Raw genomic sequence first — 22,725 nt, forward strand, 5'->3', positions numbered from 1 at the left:
TTAAAGTTTATACGAATACCATGAAAAATACTTTTTTTTAAGTTAGCTAAAAATTGATAGCGCTTGGCTTGACAAGTTTTCAAGTGCTCGTAGTGGTATGTATGGTTAAACCGTACATTACGAACTTAATAAGAAAATTGTAACATTTAAAGAGTCTAGCGACAAACAGAAGAAAGTGTAATATCGAACACAATAGAGTATCAAGTATCAATAAGTTTTTATCCACTCTACAATAGCAATAAACATGTTGATTTACAGAGGAGAAAGTTTCGCATCTCTTCCTTGCCGCGTCTTTTGTTCCATATTCAAATATGCATTGTTGTACTTTTTTTATTGCTATTTGCTAGGAATGCGCCAATACTTAAATTGTTACATCCTGATTCCTGAATACGGTTTAATTTCCTTAATAGTTAAAAAATAGTTACTCTTGAAGTACTGCTATTTTCACAGTGAACTGAAAACGCCAGAATAACTGGGGATTCATACACACCCTTGAGTATTTATCACTGTGTTTTTTTTTTTATGAAATCAGGAGGCAAACGAGCAAACGGGTCACCTGATGGAAAGCAACATCCGTCGCCCATGGACACTCGCAGCACCAGAAGAGCTGCAAGTGCGTTGCCGGCCTTTTAAGAGGAAATAGGGTAATAAAAAAGGTAGGGAAGGGAATAGGGGAAGGTAGGGAAGGGAAGGGAATAGGGTAGGGGCTTGGGCCTCCGGTAAACTCACTCACTCGGCGAAACACAGCGCAAGCGCTGTTTCACGCCGGTTTTCTGTGAGAACGTGGTATTTCTCCGGTCGAGCCGGCCCATTCATGCCGAAGCATGGCTCTGCCACGTGTAAATTTTTACGTTTCGTTACATTCTGTATAAAATATTATAATAATGACTCCCACACCGGATTCGGTGACGGTGGCCGGTTGTATTGAAACCAGGCCAGTTACAGCCATGCCACACGTCACACGACACGGTGCGGCGCGGCGCCGCACTGGAGGTCATCTCGCCGGTCTACCGGCCACACGATGAGTGCGGCGAACGTTTTGCAGTACCGTAGCAGCGACGGACTCGAGTTCCACCAACACATATACCACCCCTCCCCGCCTCGTCTCGATTCCAATGCGCGTGCGGTGCAGCGCCGGAGCGGACCGGACGGCGTGTGTGCCATACGAGATTACCTGCGATGCGCCGCCGCACCGCATCGTGTGGCATGGCTCTTACGTAGGAGTAATTTCATAGTGCCCAATACACAGTACACAAGACCACTCTCTATTCCTTTACTCTCATAATCCAGTGGGATGGAAGATCGACACAACTGGCGAGAGATCAGGCGCAGGATCGACTTTTTACATGCCCATCCGACGCATGGATCATCTTACTTGTCAGACAATCAGGTGATCAGCCTGCATTGTCCTAACCAAACTTAAAAATAACATGTTCCAACGCGGGAATCAAGCGACCGCCGAGTCAAGAGACACGCTCTAAACCACTGGACCACAGGGGCGATAAGAATTATTATAAGTAGGTATCAATTCAAAAAGTGTGAGGTTGCGGGCTACCAGACGTCTCAGTTTCGAATTTCGAGGAATTTTCGGTACTTACAGGTTTTCCCGGATATTCGATGCCATACCACGATTCTGCTACATCAAAAATTATACAGCTTCAATCCACTACGTATCATAAAGCAAAATGGCATTCACATTACTGCCGAACTCAGAAACGAACAATAATTATTTAATTGTAATTAAATGAAGAAATTGACAGATAATGTATTTATTAGTCATAAATCATAATCATCATTTAATTATACAGTTATGCAATTAATGTTTGTATCTGAGTGCGGTTGTTAGACATCAAACAAACGACAAACGTTTGTACTTTTTACAAATCGAAACGCTTTTGACGTTGTTTTATTAAGAATATAGAACAGAAAATTATTTATATGTACAACTTAAAACTAAACTTAAAGTTAAAAACACAATATAGGAAAACTATGTACAAATAGGCGGTCTGACTGCTAATAGCTGTTTCTGCCAGACAACCTTTAACATTTAACATTTTATACAAATACAATTTTGCAGAGTTTATAATATTGATACTGCATCAAAACTATATTGTTGTTGGTTTAAATTAACAGAATATGTAATTGATTATACTCATAAACCATTATACGTTTATACGGTTCTTGGTGGAAATTCATTAAATAGCTGGTCACCTTGTTGAATCACGTCGTGTATTTTGCTAAAAATTAATATAATTAAAGTAGATGCAATGGAAATAGTGCAAGTAAAGTATTTTTCGTTAATGTTCCATTATCAGAGTATACAATGTACACTGCACTGACATAAACATTTTTTTATATCATGAGTGAAGCCCAAAGTGTTTCACATCTGTGCCCTAATCATTATCTTTAATTAGAGGCGAACAAAGGAACAGTGAACAGCTGGTAGGTGTGGAATTTGCTCTAATTTGTGCGTGTTACCGTCTTTACGTAGAGTTGTGTAGTTAAATGCTAACAAGCTCTGTAGTAGATCATTAAGGTAAAAAAAACGGAATCCTTATTAAAAATAACGCAACTGTTTTATTTAGTTTTCTAGTGACACTCTTAGTTTAACGAAAGTAATTTTATCATAATCGGTGTATGTTTCTGACCCTCAATTTTGATATAGGTAATTTTGTAAACTAATCTACAGAGTATGTAGTTTTATTTCGTAAAAATCGTAACCTGTCGGGTGCGCGACAAATTTACGGGCAACGTCTAGTAAAAACTAACATCATAATTTTTACTAGACGTTGCCCGTAATTTGGATAAAACAAAAGATGAGAAATGACTACACCTCATAAAACGAATAGCACAATAAAAGTTAATCTTCAATGAAATATCTCACTTGAGCTATACAGTCATTAGCGCGATAATTGCGTGCAATTTCACCCGTGAGTTATGGCCGAATTAAACGCTCTATAACTTATGTAAGAGCCATGTCACACGACGCGGTGCGGCGCCGCACCGCAGGTAATCTCGCCAGACTACCGACCACACGGTGCGTGCGGCGCCGCAACGTTTTGCAGTACCGTAGCAGCGACGGACTCGAGCTCCACCAATACATATACACCCCTCCCCGCCTCGTCTCGATTCCGATGAGCGTGCGGTGCAGCGCCAGAGCGCACCGGACGGCACTGTGTGCCATACCATACATTTTAATATGTAGAAAACCGGAGAGGCACCGGTCAGGCGCCGCACCGCCACCGCACCGCATCGTGTGGCATGGCTCTGAGGTATAACTTAGGGTGGCTTTCCGATCCTTCCGCAAGCGACCGCGACCAACAAAAATACAAACAAAATTCCACTTTATAACCTACTAGATGACGCCCGCAACTCGTACATTTTACCGGGATAAAAGTATCCTATGTCCTTTCCCGGGACTCAAAGTATCTCCATACCAAATTTCACCAAAATCGGTTCAGCGGTTTGGGCGTGCAGAGGTGCTATTGACATACTTTAGTGTGCGAAAAGGAACCAAATTCAAAACGGTTGAAGTATGGGAGCTATGTTTCCTTAGTTTTTATTATTCGTAGAGGCTAGGTCATAAAGTGCATTTTATTAAATTTTTTATCAGTCGCAGTCGCTTGCGGCAAAGAATAAAGATTGGAACGCTACCTTCAAGACAGACCCCGGGCAAAAAGGATATTGCTAAAACTTCCTTACATTTAGCTAGAAGGTAATATTAAATCACTTGATGAAACGCGCGGGCACTGTACATTTTTAAACGACTTCAAAAAAAGGAGGTTATCAATTCGACGCGTATTTATGTAATATTTCCAGAACTGCTCAATTTTCGTATATATCAGTCTATATCAGCGTCTGTAAAGACGTATACATTTTAAATTTAAAATTTTCTTTATAGCTAGAAAGGTTATTAAATTGCTACATTTTGATTTTTGTTCGTTACTTTTTTCTCGTAAAAATTCAGTAACAACTTACGTCCAAATTATACTGGCTACATCTTGTACAGACATTGCAATCACCAGGCAAGGGAGAAACTTTTAATTAATTGCTGTTGTATTATGTAACTTAAATTATGTATGTTTTCTTAATACAATTCAATTAATATTTAACATTAATGTCAAAACCTCTGTTAAGTAACTCTTTAAGGTAGCAGTAAATAAAATCTTTTAAAATATAACGTATCTACATTCTACATTTTTACGATTAAATGTACCTAAATCAAAAATCTGGACTGTATCATTTAAAGCGACGTTTTAAAAGCAATGTTCTATACAAAAAAACAGTAGATGACCTAGGAGTTTCTCACAATAAGTACCTAAGAAAATATATTATACGTAAAAAGTAAAAACTATAATATTATTATGAAAAAAATGTCGTGATATATGCTACGGACGCGTTGATGTCTTTCTTACCGCCGTAGCCGCGTAGCGCGTAGCCGCAGTATAGGCCAAGAGAGCCGCAGTATAGGCCAAGAGAGCGAAGCGAGCGCGCGTACTCTTATGAGTCTTATGACTTATAATAATAATTATTATTATAATAACCTGCTTTATAACAGTGAAAAATATAAATATTATAAACAATATAGGAGTTAAGTGTAATTTTAATATGGGTTTATAGTAAAGATTGAAAAAATAAAAGACAAATACCGTCTAGTTTCCGCGTGTAAAAATATAGGAGTTATTTTATTAAAATTGTGCAAGTGCTAGTTTATTTGTGAAAATTATTTAAGTAGCTTTTTCGCGGGAAATTGATCGTCGAATGCTCCACAGATATATTGGCAAAGGACTTGCCGCCTCCTTACCAGGAAAATGAGGAAATCGCGCCGCAGCCGCAGCCCGACGAGCAACAAGCTTTGGTAAGTTTTACCCGTAAAGTTAATATACCTAGCGGAAAAGAGAAACAAAGGCCTGAGCAAGAGAGATGTCACTATCAGTAACACTGCGTGGTAAAAAGATACGTGTGTTACCTGACAGCAGCACTCTTTTTTTTGACGTTCAGTCGGCACGTGCCACACGTTGACAATTTAATCTCACAGAATTCATGTTCAATCATGCTTGTGTAAGTGTGTACACATATTTTTCACACAGATGAAAACCAATTTCGGTTCCCTTTAACAGCTCGAGATTGTTGCTCTATTCCGCTAGGTATATTAACTTTATGGTTTTACCACGATAAAATTAGAGGGTTGTTGTAATAAGTGTTCATCTGTCCGTGGATTAATTTGTCAAAAAAAGTGGTAACAGATTTTTATCAAGTTTTTTTCGTTTGAAAGTGATGTTATTGCAAGCAGTTTTAACTATATTAATGCTAAGTACTGACATGCGGTTTTGCTCGATAGTTTTACTCCAAATCGAGTAATAATTACTGTGTGGACCGCAAAACTCACAGCTCGAAGGCTCGTATCGAGCTGCCCGAAGGCTCGCATCGAGCTGGCTTGATGGAATTAAATATATCGATTTAGAATAAAACTATCGAGCAATGCTGAATGCGTGGACGAAATCCCGAGCCGCGGGTTTTACTCGACGTTTTTGCTCGATCGAGCAAAACCGTATGTGAGTACTTTAGCATAGTTATAATTATTTAATATATTAGCCTGTTCACTACTTTATGAACTTATTTCGATTATAATTATCATAGCATTATATAAATCAATTTCGTTTACTGCTTTAAAATAAATTAGACATCCCGAAAAAAATCGACTTAAGTCAGGAATTCAAATATCTGAATTTTTTCAATTAAAATTAAAAAGAAACGTTTAAAATTAAGATGACAAACTAATATAATATTATTATACCAATTTATCAAAGAACAAAATACGTTCAGTAGTTTTCGCGTGAGGAAGATACAAAAATACAAACTTTCGCTTTTACAACAATAATGATAGTATGATAATAGATTAATGTTATCTTAAAGTTTATCGATTTATTGTAAAATTTTTGTATTTAAATTGATTCATTTGAATACTATAGACATAATGCCACGTAACATTATTACTAAATGGATATTGCACTGCGCGATTATATAATAACCATTAGTTAAGTAATAATTTAAACTTAAAGTTATAATTTAAACAATTAACACACTTAAAAGTGAATGTCTTAACAAGTGTTATAAAATGAAAAAGTTTACTTGTTTGCATCAAATAGGCTCGTTATTAACTGGCTCCTGTAACAGTTGCACCGATTTTGATGAAATTTGGCATAAATATACAATACAGGAGAGGATATAGACTACTTTTTATTGTGGGTAAATATAGGATTCCCGTAGGATATTTTGTTTTTGGCTGGAGCTGGGGAATTATCTGACTTAAATAAAATATTATAAGTTTTATCTGTCTTACGTGATATGTCTGTTTGTGATATCGTAGTTCCCAAATTGATTAATTTAAAAAGCTACTTTATTTACCGTTGGAAAGCATGTTACAACTCAGTATACCTATTCAACTATACATGATTTTTACTCACAGTCTAATTTCAATTTTCCAGGAACAGCAACCATGTGAAGTGCTAGACCTGCTGGCAAACTGCAGGGTTACCGCGGGAGAGAGCGAGTCGGAAATAGAATACGCTGAGATAGGAGACATGGGAGTCTGGCATTCGACGCCAATAGCCAGACATAAATCCAAAATATCTCTAACATGGGTATTGAAAGAAAATCTACAGAAGACAGAAGAAAAACCGAGAACTTACGAACGAAGAAGCGACTTCATAGACAGAAAAGAAATAGATAACAGAGAAAAAAGGATAGAAGAGAGACTAAGAACGGGAGAGAGAAAGAAAGATAGAGTTGCAGGTCGAAATGAGTTCTATCATAATCTAAGGTTTAAGAACGCGTACGATGAATTTGTTAATGGACATTCCGGTTCGGATACGAGCGTGGGGTCGGAAGAGAGAGAAGAGATAAGAAAGAAACACAGGCACAGACACAGAAGAAAGAGACGGAGCAAGTTCGGGTATGACATACGGGATCTGGATGGATTCTTAAGCGAAGTGAGTAATTTTTGTGGAGTGCAGAGCATGCTTGCAAATAGAGTTCAGATTCTTACTACAACCTTAGAGACAAATGTTAATTACTGAACTGGAATTACATGAGGATTTTTATACGTAAAAAATCTCTATTTGATTCCAGTTAAGTACCTATCTATACTAATATTATAATTGGGAAGAGTTTGTTTGTTTGTTTATATGTTACGCGCTAATCTCAGGAAATACTGGTCCGATTTGAAAAAATTCTTTCAGTGTTAGATAGCGCATTTATCGAGGAAGGCTATAGGCTATATTTTATCACGCTAATACTAATAGGAGCGAAGAAATAGAGGAAAGTGTGGAAAAACGGAGAAATTATTTAAAATGGCTTATTTGAACGCGCTAATCTCAGGAACTACTGGTCCGATTCGAAAAATTCTTTCAGTGTTAGATAGCCCATTTATCCAAAAAGGCTATGGGATATATTTTATCACGCTAATACTAATAAGAGTGAAGAAATAGAGGAAAGTGTGGAAAAAACGGGGGACATTTTTTGAAAGTTCTTATTTGAACGTACTAGAGCAATTTTTATGTTATTACTTATTTGGCTCACATGAAGAATAGACCACGTGAAAGGACATAGGTTTCTTTTTTTGCAGAAAAATCTACGGTTTCCGTGACATTCCTAAATTACGCGGGCGAAGCCGCGCGGAACATCTAGTATAATAATATCTCTGAGTGCGACCGTAAGACTCTATAGTGTTTATGGTCTGTTCCAGTTATTTAAACCTCTCACCCAATGATCTCTCACCCTTTTCCTAATGAAAATATTTTAAATACAATTGATACATTAATAAACAAAAACATAATAAGTATTTTTAATGCCTTTTCTGACACGTCGAAAAAGCGCTTCATAGACAAGGGCAATACTAGTATTTCCACTAGTGTGTGTAACTATTTAGTAGGGGGGGGGGGGGGACAAGAGTGAGTGGTTGAAAGGGTAAAAAATGTCACTTAACTGACAGTGTAGGAGTAATTTTGAAGGTCATTACTTGAACCTACTCGTAGCATAACAGATGCCCTGCATTCTTAGAGAGCTTACAGCAGGAACAATTAACAGCTACGCTTGTAACAAATCGGATGTCACTTGTTACCGACTTCCAAAAAGGAGGAGGTTATACGTTCGGCTGTATGTATCTTTTTTTATCATATATTTTCATACAATTCTCGTTACGAATACGTAGCAGTAAATTGCTAACAAAAGATTAAGGCGTTCGTGAAATTTCTTTCGTACAATCTCTCAAACATCGAAAACTCGCAATTGAAGACATTGTTGCTCACAAAATAATTACATAATGTGTATTGTTAAGTTTTTAATTTTTCCAAAACGCGCAATCCATCAACGTTTGACGTGCATGCATATGCGAGGATAATTCGCGTTGAGACCGTGATCGATACGCGAATCGGATTATATTGGTATGCAATGGTATGCGATCAAAATGATGATACCGATGTAATTTTTTGAAATAGATATCATATAAAGTTAAAATTATTTCCATATCATATTGCTACATAATATGGAAATCAGCACTCATTAAGAAACGATTTTAATAGATTCAAAACGATTAAACTGTGAGTATTTTTTGGTAACATTTAGGACCAATATAAATAAATTAATTAACAATATATCTCTATCAAATGTTATTATGAGATTGAGGCCTAGGTATGCTTCGTTGAGAACCTATAATTTGATTAATTTTACTTATACTTACCATAAACTTAGTTAATGAAGGTCCACAAGTATTTAGTATTCACATTCGACATTTAATACATACTCTAATCTTAATCACATTAAATATAATCATAGATACGATTGTATCTAATGCACACAAAAACGCAACTACAACTTCATAAATCGTCCGTCGATCACAGCCATTAAAAAACCATAATGTTCTTGTACGGCTCTTGTAAATCATGTTCATTATTCATTTCTGCGATACAGCAGTTACAGTTAAAATTGCGAATATATTACATTCTATTTTCAACTCTATCACAAGTTATTAAGGGTTAAAATCTAGTGGTTTGATTGAAAAGAATAGTTTCAAAATTCGAATAAGGGCACGAACCGCAAAATTGGCGCGAAATTGGTCGATCGTTTATGAAATTCGGCGGTATGTATTTAGGATCAACGATTATCCCTAAATTACTGGCCGTTGTACTTTTGTTTTACTGTAAGTATGTATTTTTACTGTGCTCAAAATATTGTACCTACAGTACAAAAAATATTTTAGTTAATTGTGAAAACAAGATTGAGTTTACTGTAGGCTACAGTAAACTCAATCTTGTTTTCACAATTAACTAAAATATTTTTTAACTGTATGTATTGTGATAAAAATATTGTTTGTTTGTACGAACGACGCTTGATTCTTTAAAAAAATCGACCACACAACTGAAGTAAAACTTCATGAGCGTGCATGGGCTATGAGAGAAAGAGAGAAAGAAAATGTGCGCGTTCATCTCTCCGTTCCCTCGTTCGATCACACTTTCGTAACGTCTCGTCACGGCTCACGCATCTACCAGCTTACTCCCCAAGCATGCGTACAGAAGTAAATGTGCGCGCACACCTCTCCGTTCGCCTCACCCGATCACGCTTTTCGTAACGCTCTCGTCACGCATTCGCCAGCCTCCCCAAGCAAAGCGTGCATAAAGAAGTTTTACTTCAAAAACAAAGCGACCGCAACGACTGCAGACGAGTTTATAGCTGCGCGTCCACCGCACACCGGTTCGGAATCGGAGCGTACGGTGCGAACGGAGCGTCGTCATTTATGGCTTGTTGTTTGTCAGGGCGCAGAAATGACGTTCCAGTGCACGCAGTACCATAGAAATCAATACAAAGCAACAAATCCGTTCGCTCCGTACGCTCCGATTCGGTGGACGCGCACCTTTAGACGACCTCTGTGGCTCAGTTGGTGGGCTGTTGGAAGCTCAAGCCGGGGGTCGCGGGTTCGAATCCCGCCAACGGAACAAAATGTTTTCAAAGTTCCTGGGTCATGGATGTGTATTAAATATTATGTGTATCATATATAATAAAAATATGAAATATATGTATAGTATAAAAGTATTAAATATATTATTTCCGTTGTCTGGTACCCGTAACACAAGACGTCCTTCAGGTACTTACCACGGGGCCAGACTGACGTGGTGTGAAGCGTCCATAGATATTATTTATTAAATTATTATTTTTTTATAGTGTCTAAACACACTAGGCCGAAGATACGCGGCGGAAATTCCGCATGATTACGTCCGCAATGTCAAACGCATACAAAATACGGACGGTACGCGACGGAATAGTGTGTCATCAGTAATTTAAAATACATTGCTGGCGTAATCATGCGGAATTTCCGCCGCGTAACTTCGGCCTAGTGTGCAATAGACACCTAGAGTCCGCGGTACGTCCGTAGTACCGTTGAATGGCGCAGACGCAGTCTGCACCATTCAAAGGTAGGTACTGCTTAGCCATATTCATGTGATGCGTAGCCACTAGCCAGTTGAAGCGTCAACTTTAGTTTAAAAAAAACTTTTTGAAACACCAACACTAGTTTATGGTAACATTTCCCTTTTCCAGGCAACAATCGACCGTCCCGGCAACATACCAGTAGTCGTGGCGTTTCCCACCACTCTCTACCAGACCCACCATCACCAACAACGAGAGTTAACTCTGGCGCTGGGGACCGTCGTGAACGCGGTGTTCAAGAACCAGCACTGGTTATATGTCCAGACACCGCACGGGGATGAGGGGTATATTATGTATAGCGCATGTCTGCCGTTGGGGATATTGCCGAGCAAGTGAGTTTTTAAGTATATTTTAGAAGTCAAGCTTGTAGAAATTCATTCTTCTTTCCGCTTCCGGGAGTAGACAAGTTGTCTACTAGCGGAAGCGAACCATGGCCCATAATATGCGACCTCTTTACATTTACAAATGTCAGCCAGCATGGTGGACTGTATTATGATACGGTCCACTACGAACACACCATTACGAACATTATAGTAAGGATTACACACATTATAAAGTGGCCCATGGTTTGCTGTCGAAGTCTTTATCGCACAGTACTTAGGTATTCATTAAATGCCTTAGTGCCGTTGTCAATCTCTCTAGTAAATTATCAAGTACTAGATGGCGCACGCAACTCCGTTGCGCCAAAATTAGTTATAGGTATCGCGTAGGAATCGTACATTCTTTCGGGATAAAAAGTATCCTATGTCCTTTCCCGGGACGCAAAGTATCTCCATACCACATATTATCAGCAAAATCGGTTCTGCGGTTTAGACGTGAAGAGGTAACAGACAGACACACTTTCGCATTTATAATATTAGTATGGATCACTACTTAATTAAATTCAAAACTCTTTCTCAGATCGTCGTTGCAGAAGAAGACACCCTGCTGGGAGAGCAGCACGGACATCTACCCGCGGCCTTGCGGAAACCTGACGGACAACGAGAAAGAACAGCTACGAGGCAGAACCCGCTCTGAGACGCGACACAGAACCAAAGACAGAAAATACAAAACCAGTTGCGCGGAAAAGGACTTTGATACCTTATATTTAAAGACCAAATCCGTTTGCTCCAATATCGATAAAGTGCACGAAAAGGAGGTGAAAAAAACAAAAAGACAGACTTTGCTAGTGGTTAATAGTGATTTCAAAGGTAGCTACCGGAATAGAACTTTGAGTGTGAAGAAAGGTGACGTGGTGGTTCTACTCCAAGGAAGTGGTGTGGAGAGTGATGTTGATCTAGAGTGGTTCTATGTGAAAAACAAAGATGGCTGCCAAGGCTTCATACCCGCTGCTGTGGCTGGCCACGGCTATATTTAAATAAATAATTTATGAATAAAGTTGTAATAAGTAAATATGGCTACTTCAATTTTACGTGTGCAATCAGGGAAGTTGATACATAGGCAGATGATGGACCGCCGTAAGTTGGTTGGGTTATGTCAAGCTCAGCCGACAGATCACAACCAAGCTAACATTGGCTTGACAATTTGACTTAATCCAACCTAATAATAAAGGTCAGTAATCTCCCTTTGAATCAATTTCTTGAATCAATATGGTGGTTACGGCATATACCTACTATTTTCACTAAAATGCTAACTCTCTCGTTAATGACAAAAAATGAGGAATAAGTGTTGGTAAAATGTGCACTTAATTTGACTTGTCTCTAAATAACATATTACATAACTAATTTCACATATTTAATATCTAGAGAAAGAGAGAAAGGAACAAAAACACCAACTTATATCAAAAAGTGTGTTTTATTCCAAATCTTAACACTAATTGCTACAACTAAATCTAACTTTATCTAAAATGCAACACCTGGTCTCTATAATTGAAAGACGTACAGAAGTCAATTTCGGGGCTGGACCCTGCAATTGCCAAAACCTTGTGCGGGTTCGTTCTGAGAACAGCCGAGTACACAGTCGTAGAAGATACTGGTAGCTCCACCCTCACTTCTCCTGAGTAGCTGAGCTGGTAGAGATGCTTTGCTGCGCCACCAGCAAACACACAGTCTTCGTGGAAGAATGAGACATGGATGCCGTGGTCGGGCAGGTCAAATGACGTCACTGCGTCCAACGAGCGTAAGTTCCATAGTGATAACTTGGGTCCACCTCCACAGACCTGGAATATAAAACAAATAAATGTGGTATGTAAAACAAATAAATAAAACAAATAAAAGCCTATATTACGACAATAAACGTTATTATTATTATTATTATTATTATGAAAAAGAAGAGTAGTCTCGGCTTCTTGCCGGGGAGATGACTCAGGCACGGGCAGAAGCCAAGTAACCTGGTTCATGTTAATGATGTGTTATGATTGGGGTGTAAGGAAAGATGAGGATGGGTTTAGAAAACGGCGAACTAATGAGCATGTATCGATGATGATAGATTTTTGCATTTGGATATAAGTGTTTTTATGAAGGTCTAGAGTTTTCAGAGATGCGGCGAGGGTCTTCGGTATTACTCCAGTAGAGGAAATGATGATGGGGATAATTTTTACAGCCTCTTGGTGCCACATTTGTTTAATTTCATCGGCGAGTGGAATATATTTTTGTATTTTTTCGTTGTGTTTTTGTTTTAGATTGTTGGTGTTTGGGACGGCGATATCTATCAGGTAAGTTGTTTTTTCAGGTTTAATTGTTAGTGTTATGTCTGGTCTATTGCTGAGAATGGTACGGTCAGTGACTATGTCACGATCCCAATAGAGTCTTACATTGCTATTTTCAAGAACGTTTTGAGGTTTGTATTTATAGTATGGGGTGTGTGAATCGATGAGTTTGTATTTAATGGCTAGTAGTTGGTGAATGTGTTTAGCTGTGTTGTCATGTCGGTGTGTGTATCCCTTATTGGCCAGTGCGCTGCATCCCCCGGTAATATGATCTATAGTTTCGGTAGTAAGATGGCATAATCTACATTTATCTGTATCTATTGACTCTTTGAGAATATATTTCGAATAATTGCGTGTCTTTATTATTTGATCTTGAATCGCTATTAGAAAGCCCTCCGTTTCAGAAAAGATATTGCCTCGGGTTAACCAGCTGCATGAGGCAATTTGGTCTACATGGTCTTGTTCGAGATGATGAGGATATTTACCATGCAGCGCTTTGCTTTTCCATTTCTGTATTTTATCAGCGTCTTTTAATATCTTGTGCTTTACATTAAATAGGTCATTGTTTAGCTGGAGAGGTGTGCCTTTATGGGGGAGATTTGCTATTGCTTTATGTAATTGACTTGTTTTAGCTTTATTTAGGAAATATGTTCTGAGATTATCTATTTGGTTGTAGTGTAAATTTTTTATATCGATGATACCACGGCCTCCCAATTTTCGTTTCAGTGTAAACCTTTCGACTGCTGAGTGGATGTGGTGGATATTACGCTTATAGCATAGCATTCGCGTTGTGGTATTAAGGGTTTCAAGTTCTGTGTCTGTCCATTTAATGATACCGAATGAGTATGTTAGAATGGGTATGGCGTAGGTATTAATGGCTTTAATTTTATTCCGACCAGATAATTGAGTGGCTAGTATTTTATTTAATCTCTGTTTATATTTAGATTTTAATGTATTTTTAATTTCTTTGTGATTTATTGTAATGCTTTGTATGTATCCTAAGTATTTATATGTATCTATTGCTTGCATACTGTCTATCATTCCTTCTTGAAACTCTAAATTTAACGGTTCTGTTTGTGTGTGATGGCCTTTGTTAATGCAGTTAATTTTACATTTTTCAATTCCAAACTTCATTTTAATATCAGTACTAAATTTTTCAGTAATTTTTAGCAGGTGTTCTAACTGTTGCCTGTCACTTGCGTAGAGTTTTAAGTCATCCATGTATAGCAGGTGAGTAACTTTTATATTATTAAGCTTATCTAGTGTATAACCGTGGCATGATTTACTGAGTATTTTAGAAAGTGGGTTGAGAGCTATACAGAACCACAGGGGGCTGAGCGAATCACCCTGAAATATGCCGCGTTTAATTTTTATTGGGGAAGTGCAGAGATTTTCTTCATTTGTTCTTAAGGTAAGCCTGGTGGACCAGGTGGACATTAGGTATTGTAGGAAATTAATTAATTTAATATCAACCTTATAAATTTTTAAAACGTGTATTAGCCATGAGTGCGGTACATTATCAAACGCCTTCTGATAATCGATGTATGAATAATATAAGTTTCTGCGCTTTTGTTTAGCCTGATTATGAATCTCTGTGTCGATTATTACTTGTTCCTTACAGCCCATAGACCCCTTAGCGCATCCTTTTTGTTCTTCCGGGATAATTTTATTTTGTATGATATGGGTGTTTAGTTTTTGTGTGATAATGGATGTCAATAATTTGTATAGCGTTGGTAAGCAAGTGATTGGACGGTATTTTGTGGGATTGGTTGTATCATTGTCTTTAGGCTTCAAATATGTAATTCCTTGCGTGAGGAAAGCTGGTATTGTCTGTGGGTCTTGAATGAAATAATTAAAAATATTTGCTATGTAGTGATGTGTAGCACTGAAATATTTAATCCAATAATTATGAATTTTGTCAGGTCCTGGGGCCTTCCAATTTAGGGTTTTCTTTATAGCGTACGTTACATCCTCTTTATTAATTATTATTTCTGGCATCATGTTTATGTTTTGGTATTCTTGTGTTTCGCTAGCTATCCAACTGGCTTGGTCATTGTGTTGGGCTGGTTTTGACCATATACTTTCCCAATAGGTTTTGACTTCCTGTATATTTGGTGGCTGTATTATTTTAATATTTTCTGAGTTGAGATTCTGATAAAATACTTTTTGGTTATTTAAAAATAGTGTATTGTGTCTTCTTCTGTCATTACTTATCTTAAGTCGGCGTAGACGTTTTGAATGCGCTTGTAACATTTGTTTTAATTTATCTAGTTGATCTACTAATTGGTCTGTCGTGTAATTTTTGGGGTTTATTTTTTGCCGTTTTTTGGCGTTAAGGTTTCCACTGAGATATTGTGTGAGTTGCCCTATTTCTTTACGTAGATTTTTTATTCTATTTTCAATTCGTAACTGCCATTTTGGAATATAATCTGTTGTCTTTAAAGTTTTATTTTGTTCTGATGGGTTAATTAATTTTGTAGTCGTATGTAAAGTCGTAGTAGTTAAAGCTGCGCAATATATGGTACTATGGATTTCATCTATATCAGGCGTAACTTTTTCTTCTAAATGCTTACTAATAATTTTGTTCAATACATTAACTGTTTTAATTATGTTTCGTGTTACTTGAAGTTTAGGGATTATGGGTCTAAGGGATGGGTCGGTGCCGGCATATTTAATTAACGTTTCCTTAAAAATGTCTTCAATTTTTTGGTTGTCTGTAGGGTTGGGATCTATGGACGGTATAGTATCATCTGAATCTAGCATGACTACGTGTTCTATGATATCAGAAGGGGTTGGAAGAGTGAGTGGTGGATGTGAGATTAAGGTAGCTGTATGGCTTGAAGACGAGTCATCTATTAGACGTTGACTGTTCGTTTGTATGTTACACACTAGGCTAGTTTGTGAAGTTATATCCTGCAAAGTGTTTTGGCTATTAGATTCCTCAAATGTTTCAGATACTGATTGTTTTATTTGTTCACGGACATGAGCAGGTATTCTATTATTACGATGGATGACTCTAATCTGATCAGCGAGTCTTTGCTCTGATATGTGGCTTAGTTCCGGGAATGATTCTATGAATTTTTGATGAAGCAGTGGTCTGAAAGATGTAAGGTTTGTTTCACATGATGTGACGATGTAGTAACAACGGAGAAGTTCTTTGTTAATTAGGTCAGTCCATTTCATCCGTTGCCTACATTTTCCAGCGAGGGTGGTTGGAGGAAGCATGTCCTGCAAAACACTTCTTGTTGGTGTGTTACTAAGATGTGATTGTGGAATATTGTGGTCTACGAGATGTGGTAAATTATTTTGTAAGGTGCTCGTAGACAGCGTGATGTCAGAGGTGGACGCGGGGTAAATAGCAGATGCTACCCGTGCAGCATCTTCTGACATAGGTGATAATGTATGTGATCGTGATGAGGATGAGTTCGTGTCGAACATGTAAGATTTTGGTGATGAAGAAGGCGATGAAAACAGGCTGATGGATGAGGTAGGTGAAGATGGATATGACTGTATTGTACTCTTTCTTGGCACAATGTTATCTGTAACAGTATTAGACTGGACAGAAGTATGCGGTACGGTGTCCCCCCCAGAATACGAAGGACTGCCCGGACCCGAAGGCCCGGGGCGGGATTCTCCTTTGCTTTCCGCGCCGGTACCCGCCTGGGGTATTATTCTATTTCGTAGACGCATATTTTCATATAATCTATATTAAAACAAATTAAGAGTTAACTAAAATTGAACGATAGTAAGAGATGAAATAAAGGTGGTGAAAGATAGATGAAACAAAAACATAACTTCGCAAAAACAAGAATTAATTAATAAACAGGTGTTGAAAGGATAGCGAAGAGAAAGACAGAACCGACGATCCGCCACTTGGGTGCCTCACTTATTTTGGAGTGGCGCACCCAAGTGTTGCCCGGGGATACCAACTAGGAGGGATCGGCTTCACCCCCTTATTATTATTATTATTATTATTATTAGCTACTACAACAGATTTTTTCTAGTTTTTTTTTAATGAAATAAGGGGGCAAACGAGCAAACGGGTCACCTGATGGAAAGCAACTTCCGTCGCCCATGGACACTCGCAACATCAGAAGAGCTACAGGTGCGTTGCCGGCCTTTTAAGGGGGAATAGGGTGATAGGGGAGGGTAGAGATGGGACGGGAAGGGAATAGGGGAGGGTAGGGAAGGGAAAAGGGTAGGGGATTGGGCCTCCGGTAAACTCACTCACTCGGCGAAACATAGCGCAAGCGCTGTTTCAGGCCGGTTTTCTGTGAGAACGTGGTATTTCTCCGGTCGAGCCGGCCCATTCGTGCCGAAGCATGGCTCTCCCACGTATAAGTTAAGTTAGTAAGTATAGTTGTACAATACTAAATTGCATTTGTTTGTGCCTTGAAGGTAGTGATTCAATACTGCCACAGTATAGCAATATTAGTCCCTACAGTAACGAAACGCCTTTGACGTCGTACGATGCCGCCACCGATGACAGGTACCGAGCAGATATGCCAGGGTTGCCACGAAACGGGAAATAAAATAAAAATAAAATATTGTGCTTGTAATGCAAATGTTATCATTTAATCTGTTTAATCAGCGTGTTATATTTACATATTTATTTATTTTAAAAACTTTATGCACATATAGGTACAAAGGTGGACTTAATGCCGTATGGCATTATCTACCAGTCAACCTTTGGGCGATACAAGGACAAAGTTGTATAGGTGACAGTCGAGTTGAAAGAGGAAAAGACAGAAAAACAAATAATAAATATATATTATACTTATAAAATATATATTGTATAATATTATACTATACTTATGATATACATAGTATCACACATAAAATTATATACAAATAAAACCAATAACCATACGTAATATATTATTATATAATAACTATATTATAATAATATATAGTTGATCAATGATGATGCTAAAAATGTTATAAATATTAATTTATGCCATAAATTATGAAAACTAAGAGTCTGCCAACTGTTTTAAGTAAAACTCACGTACCCTGCGCTTAGAAGTACATATCTCTGGTTTTTGACATCCTGATTTCCGGAGGAAGAGCGTTCCAGAGGAGAATAGCCTGGATATTAAAAGAAAAGTGGACGGAACTTGACTTGTAAGAAGGGCAAGTTAAAAGTTGATTTGAAGTGGATCGGAGGTTTTTATCGTGCCTGCTGCAACGGTATTGAAAGTGAGGGGCGAGATATTCGGGAGTATGGGGATGATGCAGCAGTGAATATAGCACACACAGTGCCTGCACAGAGCGGCGCTGACGTACTGGTAACCAGTGTAGCTTGGAGCGATACGAAGAAACATGGTCGAATTTTCGAAGGTTGAATATGAATCGGAGGCAATTATTAAACAATCGGTCGAGTTTATCGAGTTTGTCGGCATTAAGATCTAAACAGCACACGTCACCATAGTTAATTATAGGAAAGATAAGGGACTGGATCAGCAAGGTCCTGACCGGAGTGGAAAGGAAATTTTTGAGCCGGTAGATGAATCGTACATATTATGTCGTACTGCCAGATATTTACGTGAAACTTTATTTTTAGATAATTTTATTTCTCTATTTAAAAAATTAATTAACCCATCAAGCCCCATAAGCTCACCGGTGAGCGAGACACAATAGAATAACAAAAGATTTCCAAGGATCCACGAATCACGATCGAAGGATTAAAATAATGAAGACGCATTCGAAATTTCGAATATATAAAATATCCAATAATTAATCACACGTCATGTGTAACAGAAGCACTTCAAAACTCTTATTACGTGCGCGGTAAAGGCGCGGTATGTTACACTTGATATGTGTACCTGGGTAGGTACTAATTAGTATGTAACAGGGTATTTGAAAGATTTTTAATTTATTCTATATTGTTTCTCTCCTTGTTACACTTCTTACAACGTAAACAATAAAACAGAGATGCAAATACATGCCGCCAAGGCCAACACAATATTAGTGTAAACTGTGAGCCGATATTTATGAAAATTTAAATCCTTTTTGTTTTTTGAATCAGATTTACATCCGTACACTGAACATTTATTATAATATCCCATTGTTTATAAGATAAGTTATCGTTTTACAACACAAAATTCGTAGACAACGCGCCAACGTCACCCCTGTGGGCGCAGGTACACAAACTCCGCGAGTTTGTGTACGCGGGCCCGCGCCACCCGCTTCCCCGCGGGTACCCCTCCATTGCTCTGCGCAAGTACATTCGTTTCACTACTGTAGGGATATGTCATATTGCTATACTGTGATACTGCCTTAGGAAGTAAGCATCTTCTAGTGGTATCATTTTGTTTCTCATTTCACCAATTTAGTAGTGTTCATATTTATTTACAACAAGAAATTACATTCTTAAGAATAAACACTACTTTATACTTACAATCCAATCATCGCCCATAGCAGCAGAGCCAATCCATTTCCCGATATCAGGGCGAGCTATCTTGCTGTTGGTGTGGGGTTCAATTCTGTTGTACGGCTGCTTCATCCTCATATCCCACAGCAGGACTAAGCCATCTTCACCTGCGGATACCAGTTTCTGGCCACTGGAAGATAAAAAGAATGACAATTGATTAAATGAATTAATTTAAAAAAAACTTCTTTCCTTGTTACTGAGATGATTTTAATCAGTGCAGGATTTAAACTTTTAAGAGTGTAGGCCACTTTATTTCTGTTGCACCATGTACAAAATCTGCCACCATTCTAGGACATGGCCACACCCCAGGATGCTGCCGCTGCTGCATGTATGACTACAGGGCTGATTTTAATATTATACTTAGCTTTTGTTTATCTAAAAAGCTTCAGTTTTTGTATTTGCTCTATCAAAAGAACTGCGGGGCTAAAATGGTTGCTTTAAATAAATAAAATAATAAAAATAAAATAAAATAAAATCATTTATTTCAGGCTTCTGCGACCCATAACATTACATTTAATTTTTTTTTGAAATTTTCGTTACATTACATTATAGTCATTACATTAAAATTACAATACATTTAAAATATATGATTTAGCAATTACATTAAATTGAAATTTTAAAGTTATGTATACTTAATAAAAAATAATAATAAAATAAAAATAGATCAAAATCACAGTCAATCACCATATCATTGTAAGTCTTGTATAAATAAATTTAAAATCATTGTATGCAATAAATTACTATTTAAAATTAAATTAAAAATTGAACACTTATGAACTAAAAGACATTTAGCAAAACACATTAAATTAAAATTGTAAAGTTAAAATCATGTATATATAAAATAATAAAATAAAAAAATAAAATTAATAAAAATGGCAGTTAATCACATCTTTGTATAAATTAATTTAAGATCGTTGTATGTAAGAAGTTACTATTAAAAAATTAAATACAAATAATAATAATACTAAACGTTATGCACTGCGCGTAACATGCATACTGCAGCAGTGGTGAACAAAGGGGCAGTCTACTCATGATGCTATCATCGCCAGGACGGTGTTGGGGCTGTCCCGCACGCGGCGCACCAGCGACGCGCACCTCTTGCGAATAGTCGCCTGAAAGCCGTCGGTGCGCGCCGCGGCGAACATGCCGGAGGCTTTGGAGAATCATATATTGAATCATAATATGATTCATTTTTAAACTCCACTTTGAGTATAATTCATATTATAGTGATCCGCTTCGATTAATGATTGGTCGCCGCGCGCGAGAGACCAATCATTGATGTAAGCGAATCACTATATGAATTGCACGCAAAGTGGAGTTTGAAAGTGATTCACTTCGATTAATGATTGGTCTCCGCGCGCGAGTGCCGCTCGCGGGACCAATCATTAATCTAAGTGAATCACAATATGAATTGCACGCAAAGTGGAGTTTAAAAATTAATCATATTATGATTAATTATATGATTCTCCAAAGCGACCATTTTAGCCCCGATGTTGGATTGATAAAAAATTCACCCAAGTAACATGTTAGGCTTAGGTCCCTATATAAGAATGATAGTCATAGGTAAGACATTTATCAATTACTAAGGTTATTATTAGACTATTGTAATCATACTTACTTTCCATGAACAGAATGTATGAAGTCGCTATGGCCTTCATAGCTCTGAATAAGTCTTCCTTCCTCTAAGTTGTATGAGTGTATGTTGTTGTCTCCACAGCCAGCGTATAATCTCCCTTCTTCTTCCGAGTACCACAGAGAGTTCACATCACATTGTTCTAGAAGAGAATTTGGGTTAACCTTTATTGTCCAAGATGGTTTGTTCAATTTTGAATTTAGAACCGCTTTCCATTCCCATCCTGATATTTCATTGACTGTGCCGACAATTAAAAACTTTTCGACAGTAATTAAACTGCAAATCTGGTTTCCCTCTTGGAGTTTATGTATATGCTTTGGTTGACTGAAATTCGACGAGAGCAGCTCAATCACCGGATTGAAAATGCAGTCAAGACTGAAAATATAGAAGAAAATATTTAATACATCCAAACAGAATCAGTAAATAACAGAATAAAGAAGAAATACGTACTCGAAAACCGCTAACTGGCCGTAAATATTACCGGCTACTAAATATTTTCCACATGGTGAAAATGTTTGAGAAAGAACGGTATTGTACAATATTTTGTCAAGCATAGTTAGAAGCAAAATTCTTTTATATGATCTTCGATAATTTGTAACAAATAAAATAATAGAGGTTAGAAATTTATAAACAAACTATTTAAAAGTTGCATCTGTCAAGTGTCAATGTCAAGTGCACATCGAAGCGACGTCTTGTTTTCTTCCACTGTCCAACTGAGCTGTGGCCTGTGAGAAGGTAATGGAATTCATAAAATTATTTTAATTAAATGCATGACAAATAAACCAGGGCTTCAAACACCGGTATTTTTTCATAACGTTATTGCTTCAAGGGCACAGATAACGGTATGAAAATTTACCCGATACTAGAAATAACGGTAAAAATTTGACTGGATTACCGTTAAATGTTATAACGGTAAATAGGCTTTATAACGGTAAATATATGTTCTTTGATAACGTTACCTTTTGTAAAATAAATACTTAATTTTCAGTATTCAGTATGCACAAAATTAAACTAGACGTGTCTGGTGACCAGTAGGTATATATTATAGGAAAAATTACTTCTATTGAGAATGACATGGTCAGTACTCAGTAGTTCAGTGCTCAGTATCTTTGTTCAAATATTGCTAATTTATGGTTTGTACAGTAAATTATTGTATTGTCAGCACGTGCACCGTGCGCTGGCTGCCGGACGGACTCTGTTGTTTTGCAGACGATGGGGCGAGGTGGTACACAAAGCACACGACTAGTGGAGATAGAGAGAATAGAGCTAGCTACTGCCTCGCGCCGCCGCGCCGTCTGCGTTACTGCATGTAAACTGGTTTGTGTGATCCACGGCGGGCAGCCACGGACATGTCGCGCCGCCAGAGCCCGCCGGGGACCTGCGCCTACCTGACCTGCTTGCCCTTGGTGTGCGTTGGTAATACATATTGTAGGATTCCCTTTGTGCTATTATTATTATATTTGCTAAGCTCCTTATAATATTATCCGTGTTATAATACCTACATATTTTGTAAATGCTATCATATAATGT

General features: G+C 37.7%; 2 protein-coding genes across 3 annotated transcripts; one reads left to right on the forward strand and one right to left on the reverse strand.

The window, feature by feature from the left end:
• Window positions 1-2,975: 2,975 nt before the first annotated feature.
• On the forward strand, window positions 2,976-11,839 carry LOC121731836. Its single transcript, XM_042121501.1, has 5 exons — window positions 2,976-3,009; window positions 4,773-4,858; window positions 6,489-6,992; window positions 10,594-10,814; window positions 11,383-11,839. The coding sequence occupies exons 1-5, from the start codon at window positions 2,976-2,978 to the stop codon at window positions 11,837-11,839; spliced, it is 1,302 nt and encodes a 433-aa protein (XP_041977435.1).
• A 371-nt stretch (window positions 11,840-12,210) lies between these two features.
• Window positions 12,211-21,823, reverse strand: LOC121731642 (THO complex subunit 6). Of its 2 annotated transcripts, XM_042121188.1 has the most exons (5): window positions 21,646-21,823; window positions 21,181-21,570; window positions 19,530-19,692; window positions 12,309-12,640; window positions 12,211-12,223 (listed from the first exon to the last, which is right to left on the reverse strand). In XM_042121188.1, exons 1-4 carry the CDS (start codon window positions 21,747-21,749, stop codon window positions 12,320-12,322), a joined length of 978 nt encoding a protein of 325 aa, XP_041977122.1. In that variant the 5' UTR covers window positions 21,750-21,823; the 3' UTR covers window positions 12,211-12,223; window positions 12,309-12,319. The 2 variants fall into 2 exon arrangements, with proteins under 2 accessions (XP_041977122.1, XP_041977121.1); XM_042121187.1 differs by lacking the exon at window positions 12,211-12,223 and having other exon boundaries at window positions 12,258-12,640.
• Window positions 21,824-22,725: the final 902 nt, after the last annotated feature.

The sequence above is a fragment of the Aricia agestis genome, chromosome 11 (genome assembly GCF_905147365.1).
Source record: "Aricia agestis chromosome 11, ilAriAges1.1, whole genome shotgun sequence".
NCBI lineage: Eukaryota > Metazoa > Arthropoda > Insecta > Lepidoptera > Lycaenidae > Aricia > Aricia agestis.

Excerpts from the sequence above, each read along its gene's own strand:
- LOC121731836 (XM_042121501.1), top strand. The coding sequence starts at position 2,976 with ATGTCACACGACGCGGTGCGGCGCCGCACCGCAG. Across the intron at positions 6,993-10,593 it reads TGGATGGATTCTTAAGCGAA|GCAACAATCGACCGTCCCGG; the intron begins GTGAGTAATTTT and ends TCCCTTTTCCAG. Across the intron at positions 10,815-11,382 it reads TTGGGGATATTGCCGAGCAA|ATCGTCGTTGCAGAAGAAGA; the intron begins GTGAGTTTTTAA and ends ACTCTTTCTCAG.
- LOC121731642 (XM_042121188.1), bottom strand. The coding sequence starts at position 21,749 with ATGCTTGACAAAATATTGTACAATACCGTTCTTTCTCAAACATTTTCA. Across the intron at positions 21,571-21,645 it reads GGCCAGTTAGCGGTTTTCGA|TCTTGACTGCATTTTCAATC; the intron begins GTACGTATTTCT and ends CTATATTTTCAG. Across the intron at positions 19,693-21,180 it reads ATACATTCTGTTCATGGAAA|TGGCCAGAAACTGGTATCCG; the intron begins GTAAGTATGATT and ends TTTATCTTCCAG.